This window comes from Eschrichtius robustus, chromosome 18 (genome assembly GCF_028021215.1).
Source record: "Eschrichtius robustus isolate mEscRob2 chromosome 18, mEscRob2.pri, whole genome shotgun sequence".
Lineage (NCBI taxonomy): Eukaryota > Metazoa > Chordata > Mammalia > Artiodactyla > Eschrichtiidae > Eschrichtius > Eschrichtius robustus.
Genome location: NC_090841.1, coordinates 9,823,221 through 9,846,323, shown reverse-complemented (window position 1 = coordinate 9,846,323; position 23,103 = coordinate 9,823,221). Strand labels below are relative to the sequence as shown.

General features: G+C 34.6%; 1 protein-coding gene across 5 annotated transcripts in view; it reads right to left on the bottom strand.

Annotated features, from left to right (window-relative positions):
* The window catches only part of PDS5B (PDS5 cohesin associated factor B), a 193,716-nt gene that overhangs the window by 28,483 nt on the left and 142,130 nt on the right, over window positions 1-23,103 (bottom strand). For all 5 annotated transcript variants that reach the window (XM_068526734.1, XM_068526735.1, XM_068526738.1 and 2 more), the window contains exons 20-23: window positions 22,437-22,560; window positions 19,499-19,657; window positions 9,387-9,455; window positions 7,831-7,967 (exon numbers count right to left, since the gene is read on the bottom strand). In XM_068526734.1, coding sequence (XP_068382835.1) covers window positions 7,831-7,967; window positions 9,387-9,455; window positions 19,499-19,657; window positions 22,437-22,560 — 489 coding nt within the window. The remainder of the gene's footprint in view (window positions 1-7,830; window positions 7,968-9,386; window positions 9,456-19,498; window positions 19,658-22,436; window positions 22,561-23,103) is intronic.

Here is a 23,103-nt window from a genome sequence, read left to right as displayed (position 1 = left end):
ATACACTCAGGGGCTGGGCCGGGCTAGGGTCTGAGCTGCCTCCATAGCTCCCACAGCGGGTCCAGGTGCACGACTACTGCAGTCCTGGGACCTGACTTCAGTGGATCTGCACTGGTGGCCTTGTGGAAACAACTTCTGAGAGACACCAGGGACGACTGCTGGCATACCCACAGTTGAGGTGGGGCTGAGGGCAGTATCAACAACAGTGTACTTTGTGAGTATGCACAACAGGTGAAAGGTGACACAAAAGAGCACACTCAGTTGAACAGCTCCAGTGGAAGAACACTCAGTGGCTCCTCTCCCAGTGGGAGCATTCCAATCCCGCTTACCTTGCACCACAGCTTAGAAACGTTATCTGGGGCTTCTACTCCAACAACTAGGGAGCAGACCCTGCCCCGACAGGGCAATGACAACCACAGAGAAAAGAGAAGGCCCTGGTCAATATCCTGTGCAGGCTCTGGTCACCACAACATCAGTCACACCTCCTATCAAGGGGATAATGGCCAGCATACACTGAGGAAAGGGGTGGCAGGCATCCATACTAAAAACAGCCCTCACACCAAAAAATATTAAACCCACGCAGGCTACACAGGGACGTTCCCACATAAAAATACCCTCCAAGACGACAGTATATAACTGTTTCTCCTAAACTCATAGAGCAAGAGAAATATAAGTAAAATGAAGAAGCAGAGGAACCACTCCCACATAAAAGATCAAGAGAATTGCCCTGAAAGAACAAACAATGAAACAGACTGCTTCAATCTTATAGACACCAAGTTCAAAAAGGAGATAATGAAAATACTGAAGGAATTAAGAGAGGCTATAGACAGAGATGCAGATTACTGTAAGAAGGACCTAGAAACTATAAGGAGGAGCCAAGAAAAAATAGAGAATTCATTTGAAAAGACGAAAGCTGAACTAAAGGCTATGAATAGCAAAATGAATACTGCAGAAGAAGGAATAAGTTATGTGGAAGATAGAACAATGGAAATCACCCAGTTAGAAGAGCAGACAGAAACCCAAATGAAAAAAAAATGAACGATATAAAGCGTGTCAATCTACGCATAATAGGGATTCCAGAACAAGAGGAAAGAGAAAAAGGGATTGAAAATGTATTTGAAGAAATTAAGGCTGAAAACTTCCCAAGCCTAAAGAAGGAAACAGATATCTAGATACAGGAAGCAAACAGGGTCCCGAACAAGATAAACCCAAACAGACTTACACCAAGACATATTATAAGAAAAATGGCAAATGTTAAAGATAAAGAGAAGACTCTACAGGTAGAAAGAGAAAAACAAAGTGTTAATTACAGGGAAACCCCCATAAGGCTATCAGCTGATTTCTCTACAGAAACATTGCAGGCCAGAAGGGAATGGCAAGATATATTCAAATTCCTGAAAGGGGAAAATCTGCAACCTAGGATACTCTACCCAGCAAGATTATCACTTAGAATAGAAGGAAAGATAAAGAATTTCTCAGACAAACAAAAACTAAAAGAATACAGCAATACTAAACCTATCCTAAAGGAAATACTAAAAGGTCTTCTCTAAGTAGAAAAGATGTAAGACTCTATAGGAAAGAGAAAGTCATAATTGGAAAGTAAATCACTTAAATAAGCAAGTACACAGATTAAAAAAACATCAAAAAATTTCTGTGAAAGTGATGATTACCACAATGAACAACAAAAGTGTGAACATGAAGATGTAAAAGAGAACATCAAAATCATGAAATGTGCCGGAGGAGAGTAAGAAAACATACATTTTTTTTTTTGAATTTGTTTGAGCCTGTATGACTACCAGTCTAAAGCAAGGAGATATAGGAAAAGTGTTAACGTATTTGAAAAACAGGGCAACCGCAAATCAAAAACATACAATAGATTCACAAAAACAAAAAGGAAGAGAACATAAGAATAACACAAAAGAAAATCATCAAACCACAAAAGGAAGAAGGAAAAGGGACAAAGAAGAAATATAAAATCAATGGGAAAACAAGGTTTAAAATGGCCATAAATACATGTCTATCAATAATTACCTGAAATGTCGATGGACTAAATGCTCCAATCAAAAGACATAGAGTGGCAGATTGGATTTTAAAAAAAACAAAACAAGAGCCTACAATATGCTGCCTACAAGAGACCTACTTTAGGGCAAAGGACACACACAGATTGAAAGTGAGGGGATGGAAAAAGATATTTCATGCAAACAGAAATGACAAGAGACCGGGAGTCAAAATATTCATATCAGACAAAACAGACTTTAAAACAAAGGCTATAAAGAAAGATAAAACAGGACACTATATAATGATAAAAGGATCAGTACAAGGAGAGAATATTACACTTGCCAACGTATATGCACCCAATATAGGAGCATCCAAATACGTAAAACAAATACTAACACACAAAAAAGAGAGAAACTGACAGGAATACAATAATAGTAGGAGACTTTAACACCCCATTCACATCAATGGACAGATCTTCAAGACAGAAAATCAATAAGGCAACAGAGATCCTAAATGATACAACAGAACAGTTAGACTTAATTGATATCTTCAGTACATTACAGCCAAAAAAAGCAGAATACACATTCTTTTTAAGGGCACATGGAACATTCCCTAGGAGAGACCACATACTAGGGAACAAAACAAGCCTCAACAAATTTAAGAGTATAGAAATTATTTCAAGTATCTTTTCTGACCACAGTGGCATGAGACTAGAAATCAACTACAGAAAAAGAATGAGAAAAAAAACAATTACATGGAGACTAAACAATATGCTACTAAAAAACCAACGGGGCAACAATGAAATCAAAGAAGAAATCTAAAAACGCTTTGAGGCAAATGACAATGAAAACACAAACATACAAAACCTACAGGATACAGCAAAAGCAGTTCTTAGAGGGAAGTTCATAGCAATACAGGCCTTCTTTAAGAAACAAGAACAATCTCAAAGAACCTAACCCACCACCTAAAAGAATTAGAAAAAGAAGAACAAACAAAACCTAAAGTCAGCAGACTGAAGGAGGTAATAAAGATCAGAGAGGAAATAACTAAAATAGAGATTAAAAAAACAATAGAAAAAAATCAATAAAACCAAGAGCTAGTTCTTTGAAAGGGTAAACAAAATTGACAAACCTCTGGCCAGGCTCACCAAGAAGAAAAGAGAGAAGACATAAATAAACAAAATAAGAAATGAAAGATGAGGAATCACAACTGATACCACAGAAATACAAAAAAAAAAAAAATAAGAGAATACTATGAACAATACTGTGAACCTAGAAGAAGCGGACAACTTTTGAGAAACATACAGCCCACCAAAACTGAATCAAGAAGAAACAGATAACTTGAACAGGCCAACCACTAGAATGACACAGAATCTGAGAAAACAAACTCCTACAAACGAAAGTCCAGGACCAGATGGCTTCACTGGGGAATTCTATGAAACATACAAAAAAGAACTTATACTGATCCTTCTCAAACTCTTACAAAAGACTAAAGAGGAACACTCCCAAAGACAGTCTATGAAGCCACCATCACCCTGATACCAAAAACAGACAAACACATCACCATAAAGCAAATTATAGGCCAATATTTTTGATGAATAGACACAAAAATTATCAACAAAATATCAGCAACCTGAATCCAACAACAAATAAAAAAGGTCATACACCGTGATCAAGTTGGATTCATCCCAGGGTCACAAGGATGGTTCAACATACGCAAATCAATCAACGTGATACACCACATCAACAAAAGAAAGGACAAACACCACACGATCATCTCAGTAGATGCAGAAAAAGCATTTGATAAAATTTAACATCCATTCATGATAAAAACCCTTATGAAAGTGAGTATAGAGGGAGCATAGCTCAACATAATAAAAGCTATTTATGACAAACACACAGCCAATATAATACTCAACAGTGAAAAGCTGAAAGCCTTCCTGCTAAAATATGGAACAAGACAAGGATGCCCACTCTCGCCACTTCTCTTCAACACAGTATTGGAAGTCCTAGCCAAAGCAATCAGAGAAGGAAAAGAAATAAAAGCTATTCAAATTGGTAGGGAAGAGGTAAAATTGTTACACACACACATAACGATAATTATCAGAGAGTCCAGAAAAAAACACACACACCTATGGACAATTAATCTTCAACAAAGGAGACATGATATTATATGTAGAAAACTCTAAGGACTCCACACAAAAAGTACTAGAACTGATAAATGAATTCAGCAAAGTAGCAGGATACAACATTAACATACAGAAATCAGTTGCATTTCTTTACACTAACAATGAAATATTAGAAAGGGAATGTGAACAAACAATCCCTTTTAAAACTGTACCCCCCAAAATAAAATACTTAGGAATAAACATGACCAAGGAGGTGAAAGACTTATATGCTGAGAACTACAAAACATTAACAAAGGAAACTGAAGATGATTCAAAGAAATGGAAAAACATCCCATGCTCTTGGATTGAAGAGAATTAATACTGTTAAAATGGCCATACTACCCAAAGCAGTCTACAGATTTAATGGGATCCCTATCAAATTACCCATGACATTTTTCACAGAATGAAAATAAATAATCCTAAAATGTATATGGAACCATAAAAGATCCAGAATTACCAAGGCAATCCTGAGGAAAAAGAACAAAGCAGGAAACCCTCCCAGACTTCAGATAATACTACAAGGCTACAGTAATCAAAACAGCATGATACTGGCACAAAAAGAGACATATGGATCAATAGAACAGAACAAAGAGCCCAGAAATAAACCCACACACTTAATCTTCAAGAAAGGAGGCAAGAATATACAGTGGGGGAAAAAGCAGTCTCTTCAGCAAGTGGTGCTGGGAAAGCTGGACAGCTGCATGTGAATCAATGAAGTTTAGAACACACCCTCACGCCATACACAAAAATAAACTCAAAATGGCTTAAAGACTTAAAGACAAGACACCATAAAACTCCTAGAAGAGAACCAAGGTGAAACATTCTCTGACATAAATCATACCAATGTTTTCTTAGGTCAGGCTCCCAAGGCAATAGAAACAAAACCAAAAATAAACAAATAGGACCTACTTAAACTTAAAAGCTTTTGCACAGCAAAGGAAACCACAAACAAAATGAAAAGACAACCCAGAGACTGGGAGAAAATATTTGCAAATGATGCAACTGACAAGGGCTTAATCTCCAAAATATACAAACAGCTCATACAACTCCACAACAAAATAACAAACAACCCAATCAAAAAATGGGCAGAGAACCTAAATACACATTTCTCCAAAGAAGACATACAGATGGCCAACAGGCACATGAAAAGATGCTCAACATTGCTAATTATTAGAGAAATGCAAATCAAAACTACAGTGAGGTACCACCTCACACTGGTCAGAATGGCCATCATTAAAAAGTCTACAAATAACAAATGCTGGAGAGGTGTGGAGAAAAGGGTACCCTCTTATGCTATTGGTGGGAATGTAAATCGGTGAAGCCATTATGGAAAACAATATGGAGTTTCCTCAAAAAACTACAAACAGAGTTGCCATATGATCCAGCAATCCCACTCCTGGGCATATACCCAGGCAAAACTATAATTCAAAAAGATACATGCACCCCTATCTTCACAGCAGCACTATTTACAATAGCCAAGACATGGAAACAAGCTAAATGTCCACCGATAGATGAATGGATAAAGATGATGTGGTGTATATAATGGAATATTAATGGAATATTACTCGGCCATCAAAAAAGAATGAAATAATGCCATTTGCAGCAACACAAATGGACCTAGGGATTATCATACTAAGCAAAGTAACTCAGAAAGAGAAAGACAAATACCATATGATATCACTTACATGTGGAATCTAAAATATGACATGAATCAACATTATCTATGAAACAAAAACAGACTCACAGATATAGAAAATAAACTTGTGGTTGCCAAGGGGGAGGAGGTGTAGGGGAGGGAAGGATTGGGAGTTTGGGATTAGTAGAGGCAAACTTTTATACATAGGATGGACAAACAAGGCCCTACTGTATAGCACAGGGAACTATATTCAATATCCTGTGACAAAATACAATGGAAAAAATATGAAAAGATATATATATATATATATATATATATATATATATATAAATGTTTACCTGAGTCACTCTGCTGTACAGCAGAAATTAACACACCACTGTAAATCAACTATACTTCAATAAAATTTTTTAAAAAAAGCAGACCCAATGTAAGTCAAATACATGTGCAGAATTCAAGTACACACGTGATTTTGTTAAAGAATACCATGGATAAAAACAGGTGAGGGACTTCCCTGGTGGCGCAGTGGTTAAGAATCCACCTGCCAATGCAGGGGACATGGGTTCAAGCCCTGGTCCGGGAACATCCCACATGCCACACAGCAACTAAGCCTGCACTCTAGAGCCCGTGAGCCACAACTACTGAGCCCACGTGCCACAGCTACTGAAGCCCGTGTGCCTAGAACCTGTGCTCCACAACAAAAGAAGCCATTGCAATGAGAAGTTCGCGCACCGCAACGAAGAGTAGCCCCTGCTCACCGCAACTAGAGAAAGCCCACGCGCAGCAACGAAGACCCAACGCAACCAAAAATAGATTAAAAAAACAAAACAAACAAAAAAAAAAACAGGTGAGATCTAAATATGCATATAAATAATGTAATTAATAAATTTAAGACAAAACGTATTAATACTAAGGAAATTTTTCTCTAATTATTATGTAAATCTTGAACGCTAGCATGTAATTATAAGAGTAGAAGGTGAAGACAACTAATTAGACTGAAGGAAGGTAAATAAATCAGTTATACATGTGGAATGCTTTACAGAGTTTTCTTATTATTTGATTTGTTTGAGAAGAATGTGCTACTGTTAATATTCTATGCAAAAAGTACAGAATGAGCAAAACATATAAGAAGAAAAGAAACAAAGATGGAAAAGTATTAAGCAGCTGGCAATCACCATTTATATTTCGTCCTAAAGACTTGAAGCTAGATACATATGTTAAGGTGGGGGAAGTTATTCTCACATTTTTTATTACCAATAGAGACAATAAATGGCACTTGTGTTTTCACAGAGGACAAACTTCTAAATTTTAGCTAACCTTGACATAATAACCACTACCACCATCAATACTTCTAATTACTATGTGCTGGGCAGTGTTCTAAATACATTAAATATACTAACTTATTTGATTATCATAACAGCTAGATGAGATAGGCATAATCATTATCTCTGTTTTATAGATGAGGAAACTGAGGTACAGAGAGGTTAAAGTAACTTGCTGAAAGGCACCTCGCTGCTAAGAGGTGGTGACAGGATTTGAATCTGGGCTCCAGAGCTCATGTTTTCAGTCACTATACTATACATCTTTCAAACAAAACAAAACAAAACAAACAAAAAGGTATGTTATTTTAAAAAATCTGCATCAAGTGCATTTTTCACATTTGCATATATTTATACTTCTGGAAACAGATTCAGTAAGTTGCCTTCTATACAGTCTGTTCTTTTAGCTTTAGACATTAACAAGAATGTAAAACATCAGTTATTGATTGGTACACTAACATTTTCACATTAGATATTCAAAAAAGTAAACATCTATTGTTTAAAATACTTAAGATTGTACAGCAGTACCTTGCACTAGACATGAGACTGTCATTTTGAAATAACCACTATACAAAAGCCTATTACAATAAAAATATATGCATACCTACAAAGCAATATTAATTATCTTTTAAAAAAGAAACCATCATTCAACAATTACACCAGATGCTAAAATAGTGTGTAATCCAAAGAACTCTGAAGTTGTAATTACATACCTAATTTTCCCCTGTTCTGTCAAGTCTCCATCACTATGCAGTATTGTTGTGAGCAATCTTAAAGTAGAAGTTCCTGATTTACTGTGATTATTTTTCATTCCAAGTAGCCATCGAACCATCATTTTAATAGCCTGAATCTATTTAAAATATAAATTGACAAATAAAACATTGCTACCATTTAAAGAAATTCTATATCAGCCTTGAAAAAGAATGAAGAAATGTCTTTAACAGATGCTTTTTAAGAAAAGGAAAGAAAAAAATTATTTTTTTCTCCATGTGTGAAGATAACTTTGAATGTTTTAAATTAAAGATGTCTCACCCCCAGGTAGTCGACAAATGAATGATTTATCTAAAAACTGGTTCTTTTTGCTTTTTAAAAAATGTTTCCCCAACAAACACTCTCTTTAGAACCCACAGTAAAATCGTGTTAACTTCCCTAGTTCAGAAAGATCCTGACTGAAAATTATATTCGATCTTTTGTGTCTAAGAGTTGATACCACCTTACATTTGTACTGCATTTGACAATTATGAAGTACTTAGTACTTTAAAACCTGTTACTGCCTCTAAGGCTTGCAACAGCCCTTTTCAAAGGGGTGCATATTACCTCTTTTTCACATATTATATCTTAATTTTTACAGATCTGAGGCTCCGGAGCTAAATGGGTTTTGAACAGTGGCATGTGACTAACAGTCTTAAGATCCTCTTCCTGGGCCACTTTGTAACCATGAACTTAAGCGCAGGCGGCCCGCCTTCTAGTGCAGTGCTGCCCAACTATACAAAACTGCTGCTTGAGACCAATGCTGAGAAAACAGGTTTATACTGGAACTCAAAAGTTTCAAGCATCATTCAATGATGCTAAAGGAAAGACTGCCCTACAGGTCTGGAGAAATAGTATCAGAATCTGAAGCTGCAATAATGTGACAAAGTAGTTCACAATATGAAACATAAACAAATACACACATAACGAAATGATTTGCAAGAAATTATAATTAGAAAAACAATATTTAATATATTTGTTCCTGGCCTTTACACCTTGGGCAGTGGCTTGATATGAGGTCTACATTACAGAGTACAGACAGTTTTAGTAAAGCAATACTTCACAGCTGTGATGAGCAATCCTTTACCCATAACTCTTAATTGAAGAAACTACAGGTTGAATTTTTTTTAATAAAAATAAAAAAGTATATCAAATCCCATGGAAAAGATGAATAGTCTTAAAACCTGGACGACCATCTTTGCTGAATAGGAGACTGTACATAAGAAAACCAGCACTGTCTTTTCCCATTAAAAAGTGGATATCTAAGAAGCAGCAACATGGAGGAAGTTTTCAAACTTTTTGTTTTCCAAACTAGATTATGTGCAGCTGCCCACAGGCCTCAAGTTTCTCATTATTGCCCTACACTCTCACAGCACAGAGGATAATGTCATACAATAAATATAAAAACCTGAATGATTTTAATAGTTGTATCTTTATAACAGGAACAGACATTTTAACACCTATAATAATACAGTATATTAAATATATTAAAATCAACAGATCTATGCATATCACTCACTTTGACCATTGTCTCAGGTGAAACTTCTTCATCTGGAACCCAAAGCTTAGTTGTCTTTTTTCCTGGAAGCTAAACAAAAATTAAGGACTTTAAAACACAAATACACATTCTCATGTGTAATTAATATTTAGTGAATGAATGAAATTTTTATCTTCTGCAAGAACAGTCATTATACATGACTATGCTTTCTGTTACTTACTCATAAAGGTTGAAAGGCCTGTCTGCACTAGCACCACAAATGAACCTTATACATCCATCACCAGCTGGTTCTTTGTAGGTGTGAGATAGGACCAACTTTAACCACTTATATATATACTTCCTTACTCAATCCCTTTTAAGTCTACTGTTTCAATTATTTAAGGCAGTTGGCAAGGACTAAGATAAAAATCAATGGAGCCAAAAAGTGTACAGATGACCCTTGAACAAGACAAGTTTCAACTGCGCAGGTCCACTTATATGTAGATTTTTAAATGAACACATGCTACAGTAAAACACAATCCACAGTTGATTGAATCAGAAATGCCCTGTGGATAGGGAGGAACCACATACAAAGAGCTGACTACAGATTATATTAGGATTTTCCACGACACAAAGGGTTGGCACCTTTAACGTCCATGTTGCTCAAGGGTCAGCTATAGTTCATAAATGAAGGAAAAGGCATCTGCAAAAAATCTTGAGCAGGGAACAATTATAAAGGTTTGCAGAAGTAACAGAAAACATACATTAGTGTCTTCCTACTTAAATCCCACCAAAATGGCAACACACATACACACGCACATGCACGTAAACACACACCAGTTAGCTGGGCCGGAAAACAAAAGGGGCCCCCCAAAAAACCAAAACCAAAGAAAAATTTCGAAAAACAAAATACACAGTAAAAAAAAAATTTACAGAGGTAAGAGGGCTTACAACTCCAGAAAAGCACAGAAGGAAACACCCTCCAAAAAGCCATTTTTTTTTTCAGCACAATCATAGTATAACCCTGAGATGATAAACTGAAGGTATTAAGAAATGTGAATTTACAGTAGCAGCCAGGAAATTAAATAAGGTGACAAAAGAGCTGAACCCAATCTTGGAACACTGGAGATCCCATTTTTACCTCAACCTGACATGAGTAATTTCCAGTTGGAAACAGAAATCAAAGAGCACCTCAGGTAACCCTCTGGCAACAGGATAGGTAGCTCAAACATCCAGAAGGCAAACTCCCCAAGCACACAGAGTTATTTACAAACAGCTTAAGAATTAATTCTTCAGCTGAGAAGTGCCTTCAAAGTGTGAAGTGAAAATAATGAAATAAGGATCTCATTAGAAACATACTGATGAAATTTCTGAACTAAGAATATCCAAAAAATCTCAAAGCTTGCATGGAGGAACCTACCAAAAAAGAAACAAGAACCATATCAACTTCAGATTTCTTTACACGCCAAAAAACAATATTCTGAATTTTCTGTTAGCCAAGTTACTTGAAAAATAGAATTCTAATCTTCAAGAATGAGGAGGAAAATATTTTCAGAAATCAGAGAGAAAGCTCACAAATTACGAGCCATTTTGAACAAATTATTCAAAGATGCACTCCACTAAAATATTTAATTCACAAGAAAATTCAATCAGCATAAATTATTACAAATAGAAAATAAACAAAAAAGTTATCATAAGTAAGACCAATAGACAGGTTCAAACAGAAAGTTATCATAAGTAAGACCAATAGACAGGTTCAAAAATAATAAATGAAACCACAACAGATGCAACACAACCAAAGACAGAAAAAATCTAAAACTAATGGACAAATACACTAGTCAAGATCTAAAAGCATTTAAACGGGATATGGATTTATATGGGATACTAATATAAAAAGGATATTGATGTACTTTTCTTTAATCTTACATCATAAGATATAAAATTCATGAACATCTGTAAAACTAGCAGTATAATTTCAAAACAAACCAAAAGAAAAATGATTTTTTAAAAAAAGAACACCGAAAACTTCATCATCACAGCAGAAGACTTGAATATACCTCTTTCAAAAACTGATAGATGAAGCTGAGATGAAAAAAGGTAAGTACAGGAAATACATATAGAAATATAAGGAAATACATAGAGATAAAATATTTAAGGATAAAAAAAATCAGAACTGGCCTTTCTCATAATTATGATGAAAAGTAAAGAGAAAAGAGTTTAGCAAGACAAGATGATATGAGATTAAAAACTACAAAATAATTCCCCAAATCCACCACAAAACAAAATAATTTTAAAAACTGAAATACCTAACAAAGTTGTGTAAGAGAAATATTTAAATTTTCTTTACAGAGAAAATTATAAAACTTTAATGAAAGACACATTGTAGATGAACAAACAAAGCAATGGGAAAGAATAGAGGCTGTGTATGATATGAATGTTAGCACTGTAGATGACTGGAAGAAGGAGAGATCAGTCCATAAATTCTGCTGGGAAAGTTGGTTACCCTAGTGGAGAGTAGAAAGAAATGGAATCCTTAAGTCACAGCATACAAGAAAAAGCAAACAAATCAATTCCAGATGGATTAAAATTTTTATATGTGAAAAGAAAACTTTAAAACTTTTAGAACATATGGGAGACTATTTTTATGACAATGGCATAGGAAATGATTTCTTAAACAAGATATAAAAGCATTAACTACAAGAGAAAAGAATGATAAATGTAGTTAAATTAAAATTAATAACTTTTGTTCAAAGGGCACAATGAAGGGAGTAAAAAGACACACCATAAATGAGATTTTATGCATTTTAGAAACATACTTCAACATGTACCTGAAAAAATATTAGTGTGTGTAAAGATTACCTATGAGAAAAAGACAAACAATCCAAGAAAAAAAAGCAAAAGACATGAAAAGGAATTTCAGAAAGGAGGCAATATGAATGATGACTAGACATATAAACTTTTTTAGTAACCAGGGAAATGCAAATTAAGACTATACTGAGACACTTTTATATCTACTAGATGGGCAAAAATTAAGAAATCTGACGATAATGTGTGTTATACACTGCTGAGAGGAAAATAAGTTTTAACAACCATCTTCAAAAATAATTCAGCAATAAAGTGAAAAGTTAAATATGTGTACAAACTGATGTTCATCACTATATCACTCTTGTGAATGTACCCTGGAGAAATCTGTGCTCATATGCATCAGAAGGCCTCTATAAGAAATTCACAGGAGCACTGTTCAAAAGAGGAAAGAAATGGAAATACTCCAAATGTCCATTAGGAGAATAAGAGATATTTCACACAGTGATATAATACAGAGTAATGAATGAATGAATGAACTACAGCTAGACTTGACAACAAGGGTTATTCTAAGAAACATATCCATAATGATAATATCAAGTCACCCAAGAATATATACGGTATAAAATAACTCTTATGAACTTCAAGAACAAACAAAATTAAACAAGTACATGTTTAGAGATAAATATATGGTAAAATGGTGTTTTGTTTTAGTTAGGGAATAATAAACCAAAATTCAACAAAGTGGTTACCTGGGGCAGGAAAGAAACGGGAAGAAAAGTTTGGAGAATAATAAAACCAGGTGCTAAGAGTTCATGGGTGTTGAATCTTTGCAGGCAAAGTTTCAAAAGAGGAGAATAATCAAGAGATTTGAGTCTGGCACTAAAATTGCTTTTCTTACATAAATGATGGCTGATTCTGAAAGTGAAAAAGGTTAAAAGGTTGAGCAATGTTTTCATCACTGTCACAGAGGTAGAAGGAAAAAAAAAGTGGAATTCTGAGTTCAATAAAGAGTAGAGTCCTTGTTAAAAACCCTAGACTTGTGGGGGGATCCCAAATAAAAACATCTTAGACATAAAAGTGACCAGAAAAAGAATCAGCCTGTCAAAAACTGAAGCCTAGCTTCCAATCACTGCAGTCTTGACTGAATGAATGTGATCTGACAATAGCTCAACTGCCTGTCAGAAGCAAAAATAAATCCTGTTTGGAAGAATTATAAAATCATCCAGAGCCTCAAATTATCTCTACAATTTTTTGTTCACAAAGTCTACAGCTCAATCAAAAATAACATGTGTGCAAGATAAGACTTGACCAAAAATCAAGCGAAAAACAGACAAGAGAAAAAGAGCCCCTGGAGATCCAGATATTGAGGCTAACACACATAAACTTTAACATAATTAAAGATGTTCAAGGATTAAATAATAAGAAAAAGAATTTTGGCAGGGAACTAAAAACTATATTTAAAAACTAAAGGAAATTACAGAAAATATATTAAAACTGCAATTAAGAATTCATATTTATAGGTTTAACATAAGATTAGACAAATCTGGAGAGAATGAGTAAATTCAAAGATGGGTCAGAAGAAAACAAAACTGAGGCATGAGCAAGCTGAAACAGGTATACCTCTGAGATACTGCAGGTATGGTTCCAAACAACCACAATAAAGCAAATATTGCAGTGAAATGAGTTACACAATTTTTTTGGTTTCCCAGTGCATAGAAAAGTTATGTTTACACTATAACATGGTCTATTAAATGTGCGACAGTATCATGTCTAAAAAAACAATGAACATACCTTACAAAATACAAAACAATACAAAAATATAAAAAGAAAAAGCTATTACAATAGCAACTATTAATAGTAATGACTATTTGGGTCTTTTGTCCATTTAAAAAAATTGGGTTGTCTTTTTGTTGAGTTGTAATCGTTCTTTTATAGAGTCTAGATAAAAGTCTCTTATCAGATATGATTTGCAAATATTTTCTCCCATTCTGCAGGTTCACTTTTCACTTTTTTTTCAAATTGATAATTCTTTTTTTTAAAAAGGAGATATAATTGGCATATAACATATTAGTTCCAGATGTACAATGATTCAATATTTCCATATACTGTGAAATGATCACCATAATAAGTCTAGTTTTCACCCATCACCACACAGTTACAATTTCTTTTTCCTGTGATGAGAACTTTTCAAATCTACTCTCTCAGCAGAAACTTTCAAATATACCATACAGTATTAATAACTATAGTCACCATGCTGTACATTACATTCCTTGACTTATTTATTTTATAACTGGAAGTTTGTACCTTTAGAAGACTCCCTTTACCCATTTTGCACATCAGCCATCCCCTGCCCCTGACAACTACCAATCTGTTCTGTGTATCTATGAGTTTGGGGGTTTTTGTTGTCGTTGTTGTTGTTATTTGGTGTTTTTTAGATTTGATTCTGTGTGTAAGAAAGATCACACAGTATTTATCTTTCTCTGTCTATTTCACTTAGCATAATGCCCTCAAGGTCCATCAGTGTTGTCACAAATGGCAAGATTTTTTCTTCTTTTTTATGGCTGAATAATATTACATTGTATATATACACCACTTTCTCTTTATCCATTCATCCAATAGATGAACATTTAGGTTGCTTCTATGTCTTGGTTATTGTAAATAATGATACAGTGAACATGGGGGTGCAGGTATCTTTTTGAGTTAGTATTCACATTTCCTTCAGATAAATATTCAGAAGTGAAATTACTGGATCACATGGTACTTCTATTTAAACTTTTTTTTTTCCTATTTTTAATTTTTGGAAGATCCTCCATACTGTTTTTCATGGTGGCTACATCAATTTACATTCCCACCACCAACAATTTATATTCCCACATCCTCACCAACACTTGTTATTTGTCTTTTTTATATTCGCCAATCTAACAGGAGTGAGGTCCTATGTTATTGCGGTTTTGATTTGCATTTCCCTGATGATTACTGATGTTGAGCACCTTTTATGTAACTGCTGATGATTTGTTTATCTTCTTTGGAAAAATGTCTCTGCCTATTTTTTAATCAAATTGTTTTTTTGCTATTGAGTTATATGTGTCATTTATATAATACAGATATTAACCCCCTTATCAGATACATGATTTGCAAATATTTTCCCTCAGTAGGTTTCCTCTTCATTTTGTTGATGGTTTCACTTTCTTGATAATGCCCTTTGATGCACAAAAGTTTTACATTTTGATGAAGTACAATTTATCTGTTTTTGGTTTTTTTTTTTTTGGTGTTTGTGCTTTTGATTTCTCATGTAGGGATACACTGTCAAATCCAATATTAGGAAATTCTCCAGGATTTTACTGTTACTTTTGTTCTAAATCATATGTATATAATCTATTGTTTCATACTTTCTTAATTATTGTAACAAGGTATGATATCTAGCAGCGTAAGCCCTCCAAGTGGCTGTAATGATGACTTCTGCTGCCGCTGCTCCTCCTCCTCCTACGACTACTTCATCATCATCATCATCATCATCTTCTTCTTCTTCAAGATGATTTTGGCTATTCTTACCCTTTTGCATTTCTACTGAAATTTTACAATCAGCTTGTCTCTTCTCCCTATACCACTCTACCCCAACATATACACACACATCTGGCTAGAATTTTGATACCTATTGTATTGAACTATAAATCTGCAGATAATTTTCATCATTATAGTATCACCATCCCATTCCATGGTATTATAATCCTGACCTTTTCATTTCATGAAGACAGTATATACCTTAGGTGGCCTTTAACTTCACTGAGGAATGTTTCTAAAACATCTGTGTAGAGGTATTGCTTACCTTTCTTAAGTATATTCCTAGGCATTTAATGGTTTTTGATGTTACTGTAAATATAATTTTCAATATTTATTTTCTAATTGCTTATTATTGGCATAGAAATATAAAGTTACTTCTTTTTTACACTGACTTTGAATCCGGGGACCTTGTTAAAGACAATTTTTAATTCTATTAACTTTTGCATTCTTTTAGGATTTCTCCGTTCATAGTAATAACAGCTTTTTTTTTTTCCTTCATTCTTAATGGTCTTCATTTCTCTTTCTTCCTCCTAGAATGGCCAGATCCTTCAAAACAACACAAGCGGTGATAGTGGATATTTTTATCCCATTCCCAATCTCAGGGGGAAAAGACAGAGTACCAGTAACTAACAGAAGACTTGAGGACTTCTCAATGTCATATATAGAACTGTACACAACCCAGTTCTGACACACTTTCTGTCAACTTTGTATTTAATTAGCATATTCTGCTTACATGTTATGTAAATAGTGATTACGGTTAATTTGCCACCTGAGGGACTTCCCTGGTGGTCCAGTGGTTAAGAATCCACCTGCCAATGCAGGGGACACGGGTTCGAGCCCTGGTCCAGGAAGATCCCACATGCCACAGAGCAACTAAGCCCGTGCGCCACAACTACTAAGCCTGCGCTCTAGAGCCCGTGAGCCACAACTACTGAGCCCGTGTGCCACAACTACTGAAGCCCGCACGCCTAGAGCCCGTGCTCCGCAACAAGAGAAGCCACCACAATGAGAAGCCCGTGCACCGCAACGAAGAGTGCCCCCACTTGCCACAACTAGAGAAAGCCCGCATGCAGCAACAGACCCAAGGCAGCCAAAAATAATTAATTAATTTTTTAAAAATTGGCCAAAAAATAAATAAAATAAAAATTTGCCACCTGATGTTTTTTCAGTTTGTTCTATCAGTTTTGTGTTCATTTTCATCTTCTTCTTGCCTTATTTTTGGTTAAATATTTTTATTCCATTCTCCTCTTTACTGGCTTATTCGTTTTATATTTTCCTATTCTTTTAGTAGTTGTCCTAGAGAGTAGTGGCCTTAACTTACTGAAGGCCTATTTCAATTATTCTGTCTTAAACTTTCAGAACAGTAGTAGGTTCAGTATTCTAAGAAAACTTAAAATATGTCAACTCCCTTTATACTCTGATGCTTACTGTGCTCTTGTTCACACAGGACCATTACTCTTCTAATTTTATGCAGTTAATATTTATTTAGATTTACCAACATATCTTCCTCTTTCTCTTGTTTTTCACTCTGTTCTGTCTCTGTGATAATTTGCTTTCTACCCAAAGAATTAAAGTAGAAATTCTTTTAGCTGGGATAACTGCTAATGAACTCTTTCAGTTTTTGTTTGTCTGAAAATGTCTTTATTTTGCCTTCCCTTTTTAAAGGATATTTTCTCCAGGTTTAGAATTCTAGATTGGTACATTTCTTCCACTCGATAATTTGAAAATGTTATTCCATTATCTTCCATTTTCTTATCTTTTCTTTTGAAGTCAAGTGACAGTCTTGTCCATTTGAAGGTTTTCTGTCTTTTTGCTGTGAATGCTTTTAATCTTTTCTATTTTGATTGGTTCCAGTTTTACTATGATGTATCTGGGTGTGCTTTGTGTTATATTTATCCTACTTGGGGCTTCTACCTGATCTTGAATGTATAGCTTTGATGTCTTTCATAAATTTTGAAAAATTGTCTGGCATTATCACTTCAAATACTATTTCTGTTTCATATTCTCTTTCCTCTCTTTCTGTAGTTCTAATTACACTCTAAATATACAATATTTTTTTTTTTTACTGTGACCCAGCTGTCTGACATACTTTTTGTATACAGACAAAAATTGTTTCATTAGGCTTCACAGATACTGCATTTTTTACAAATTGAAGGTTTGTGTCAAGCAAGTCCATCAGTGCTATTTTTCCAAACAGCATTTGCTCACTTCATGTCTCTGTGTCACATTTTCACAATTCTTGCAATATTCCAAATGATTTCATTATTATTACATTTGTTATGGTGATAAGTGATCAGCGATCTTTAATGATACTATGGTAATTGTTCTGAGGTGCCATGAACCACTGCCACATAACATAGCGAACTTAATTAGTAAATGTGTGTGTTCTGACTGCTCTACAGACTGGCCATTCCCCCATCTCTCTCTCTCTCCCTCAGGCCGCCCTATTCCCTGAGACACAACAATGCTGAAATTAGGCCAATTAATAACCCTACAATGGCCTCTGTAAAGTGCTCAAGTGAAAGGAAGCACTGCACATCTCTCAGTTTAAATCAAAAGCTAGAAATGATCAAGCTTAGTGACGAAGGCATGTCAAAAGCTGCAATCAGCTGAAAGTTACACCACTTGTGCCAGTTAGCCAAGTTGTGAATGCAAAGGAAAAGTTCTTGAAGGAAATTAAAAGTGCTACTCCAGTGAACACGTGAATGATAAGACAGCAAAACACCCTTATTGCTGATATGGAGAGAGTTTTAGTGGACTGGAGAGGAGATCAAACCAGCCCAACATTCCCTTAAGGCAAAGCCTAATCCAGAGCAAGGCCCTAACTCTCTTCAATTCTGTGAAGACTTGGCGAGGTGAGGAGGCTGCAGAGGAAAAATCTGAGGCTAGCAGAGGTTGGTTCATAATATTGAAGGAAAGAAGCCATCTCTATGACATAGAAGTACAAGGTGAAGCAGCAAGTACTGATGCAGAAGCTGCAGCAAGTTATCCAGAACGTCTAGCTAAGATCATTAATTAAGGTGGCTATGCTAAACAACAGATTTTCAACGCAGAAAACAATCTTCTACTGGCAGAAGATGCCGTCTAGGACTTTCATAGCCAGAGAGAAGTCGCTTGGCTTCAAAGCTTCAAAAGAACAGGCCTACTCTCTTGTTAGGGGGCTAATGTAGCTGGTGACTTTAAACTGAAGCCAATGCTCATTTATCATTCTGAAAATCCTAGTTTTAAGGTTCTCTTTTCACACATATGTGTATATATCTAAAAACACAAAGACGTGCATAAAACTCCACGTAACTGTAAGGGGTCAATTCTCCAAGACCCAAACATGCCATGCCTTACCCCAAATACTTACATACTGGAGACAGAGAAAATCACTATTTCTGTCCCAATGTTTTCTCCCAAGGCTCTTTGAATTCTCTCTTGTATGTATGAAATGCAACAACTACTATCATACAGCCATATTATAAACTAACCTGTCAGTCTTCACATTTTTAAAAAAAGATGTCATTATAAAAATTAAACCCCTATAAAGTTGAAATAGACAGAATCAGGTGATATTTTGTATTTATCAAGGAAAGTATTCCAGGTCATAGTCCTATGCTCAACTAAAGAGATGTTTCAATGTTGCTTCACTTACAATGGAGATACAGCATGTTGAAAAGATAGGAAAACCTAAAATAAGTCAGCCAAATTGAAGTGTTATTTACATCATTTCACTTCTCTCTTTGCTGCATAAAATTTTAGAAGATAGCATTATGAAGAACACACATCTAAAAAATAAAAATTACCCGATCATTCATGAGAAGATCCTTCACAATGAAAGTAGCTACCAAAGACTTCAAAGGAGCAGCAAACTGATCCGGTGCAAGGAGAGCAATATGACCAATAGTAACCAGCGGTGTTATGAGATGTTCCAGGTTGCTTGGATCCAGGCTCTTATGCAAAGGCTGAAAATGAGGAAAGGAAAATGATCAACTCCATAAACATGCAAATAAGCTGTTCACATATTTCACCTTCAAATTTTAAAAACTACAAAAGTTCCAATACATGGTTTAAGTAGTAGCTCAAGCTTACATTTAAACTTTTATAGGTTATTTATGTAGAAGGCATCATATTTAAATATTTTCAGTTTTGCCCAAGTTATATTTTAGAGGTTAGGTAAAGAACATTTCAGCATGAAGAATCATATTATGTATCATATATTTTATGACCACATACATAAGTATGTTAGAGACTGCTAAGGCTCACCAATATCCACTTTCATTCAAGGATGCCTATATGTGCAGTTAGGTGAGGATGTGAGTACGTTCTGGTTACCAGAACAGGAATGAAAGTGAGGTATGCCATGCCTGTACTGAGGCAGATATGAGCAACGTATCTTCTCCACATTCTCTCTCTTTACTCACTGGCTGTCTTAATACCAAGGATCCGGTGGGACTCAAAGAGAAGCCACTAGTCAAAAAGGGTCTGTGTGCCTAAGCCACTGATTAGAATACAATTAAAGCACCCAATTACTTTTTTCAGGACCAAGAAATAAGTTTTATTATGTATAGTCACATGGATTTTTGTGGATTTTTATAGCATCAAATATTAAGTGCCATAACTAATAAAATTATTTTTATTATTCTAATAGGAAACCCAGCCATTAATATTCATTTTGCCATGACAAAAGAATGAGGCTCCTTATATACTCACATAAATTGATATCTAAAATATATCGTTAAACTTTTAAAATAGGAAAATCAGAAGAGTGACTACAGTATACTATCATTGGCATAAGGAGAGGGGGAAGGGACAAAATATGTGTGTATTTTGTGTATTTATATTACTTGCATATGAATAAAATCTCTCCAGAAAAGTACATTAGAAACTGATAACACTGGCTGCCTCTAAGAAACTGGGTGGCTGGGGATACGGGGGTGAAGCAAAAGAGAAAACTCTTTAGTATTTACTACTGGATATTTGTTTTGTATCTTTTGATTTTGAAGCAGGTGAATATATTATCTATTAAAAATTTTAATGACACATTTTAATGAAGAATTGATGCTCTATCCTCCTACACTGAACACCAAGAATTCTAGGCTTGAAAAACAACACAAAACTGTTCTTCCCAACACACTGGGGCAATATGAGAGGCTTCGTTTCGTCAAAAGTATATTTAAATGAGTTTACTTCTTGCTATTCTCGATGACCTCCCTCAGTACCTCCATTGCACATCTAAGTGATAACTTGTTGTTTACATTATAAACAAATACCTGATAGTGTACTTTTTTCAATTCATTTATTATAATGTGTGACAATTTTCCACAGTAAGATAATAAAATCATTTCTGAAAAAGCAAAATAAATGGCCAGTCCCTGGATTAACAGTAACCTCATAAAGGCCATATGTCTCTACGAAACCTTTTCTCAGAAAGCCAGCCAATCTTGTATGTCATAGTAGAAGGATTACCGGTTAGGTTCTTGTAAAGATAAGTAACAGATATCAAAAATGAAAATAAAAGTACCCTAAAAATTCAAGTTATTATCAGCATTATCCTCCTCCTCATTATCATTGGAAGGAACAAAAAGGAGATTTTTCAAGAAAAACAAAAGCTTTCTAGAAATCAACATGAGTTCATTGAAGTCATCCTCTTATTAAAAAAAAAAGACTATAGAAAGTATTTCCACCCCCATATTTAAAATATATTACTATTTGCTATCCATAGCAAAGATGCTGTTTAATAAAGAAAACTTTTTTCCTCCTTTAGGTCTTTAACATAATATATGAAAATATGACAAAATTAGCATAAATATTTCTAAAACAGAGATAACAAGTCTAAGTATTTATGGTGGGTTAGTTTCAGCATAATTTCCAAATTGTTTTGACTTCATTCAAAGCTCCTAAACTAAAATTATAAGTTAGGATTTTATAGATTTTCTGCTTAGCTTCTATTTGTAGGAAGAATGCTAAAGACAGCCCCTGATTATAAGAGCTTGTAATGAAATTGCAATGCTTAGAAAGGGTAATAGTAATTCCAAGTACAGAAAAAATAATATAAAATACATATTGAAAAGATGGTCAGTAGACATTTGGTCCTATCCAATACATCCATAAGACACTTGGTCTACACATAAAGGTCCTCGATATTTGTTCATATTTGGTCCTGTCCAAAACCATTTGGCATGGACCAAATATGCCCACAGACATTTTGGAGAGCACCAAAATATCAAGGACCTTTTGGTGTGGACCAAATGCTCTGCAAGGGAAAAGGCACATTTCAATCTGACATAAAATTATGTCAGTCATTGAAGTACAAACTTAAACTTATTTACCTTACATTACAAATTAGTATGGATTTATAGAACCCCACACTTCAGTAGTATCTCATACATAGAAATCTAACTTTCAAATCTGTAAACTGATAATCATCTACTACCTACTGTCAGTAAGTAGGATTTTATATGTAATTACTTACTAATGAAAAATAGTTTCCTAATACTAAACGTATAAAGTAATGTCAAAAAATATTATACAACTGTTTGATTTCTGAATCTGAGTTAGCATTAAACATCTGAATAATCAGATATTTTCTGATTTTAACCGCCCATCAATATTGATTATACTAATTCAAATTCTGAAAATAAACTATAAAATGATACATCTCCAAATGTGAACATCCTATAAAATCATTCATATTTGTTTTTTAACTATAACATGACACAAACAAAAAACTTTTCTCTTTACCTCAAATATCTGTGCAAACTGTGTCTCTTTACTAGAAAATATCGCATGGATACAATGAATAGCATATTTGGCTTGACGGGGGGGTCCTTTTTTAGATTTGTGATGTAAAACAGGAAGCAAAGCTCTAAAAAAAAAAAAAAATTAAAGAAAAACAATTAACCAGAAAAAACAACATGACTTCCACTGGATACTTTAATGCTTGTATTTTTTAAGTAATGTTTTGTAAAAACAAAAAAAGTCATAACATCTACTCAGACATTTTCAATCTATAATTTTGCTTTATAAATATCCATATTAAAAATATAATCCAAATACAAGTATTTTTTCCTTTTTACTTAATAATTATAAAAACAAACAAGGATGGTGACCCATTTCTTCTTTTTAATGTCATTCCTTTAGCCTTTTCTATTTCATTCTCACTGGTACCACTTCAGCTAAGCTTCTGCCACCTTACACCTTCTTTCTCCAGGCTCTTCCTCTTCCAATTCACCTTTTACTTTGTGCCAAAACAACCTACATGAACAGAAATTTGATCATTTAACCAATACAAATTGAGCACTTACTATAGTGCCAGGCACTATTAAAAGTCCCAAATCCTTGCCTTCATGCTACCAGCATATTAGGGATAAGACACATGATTACAAAAACATATGATATGTCAAATTGT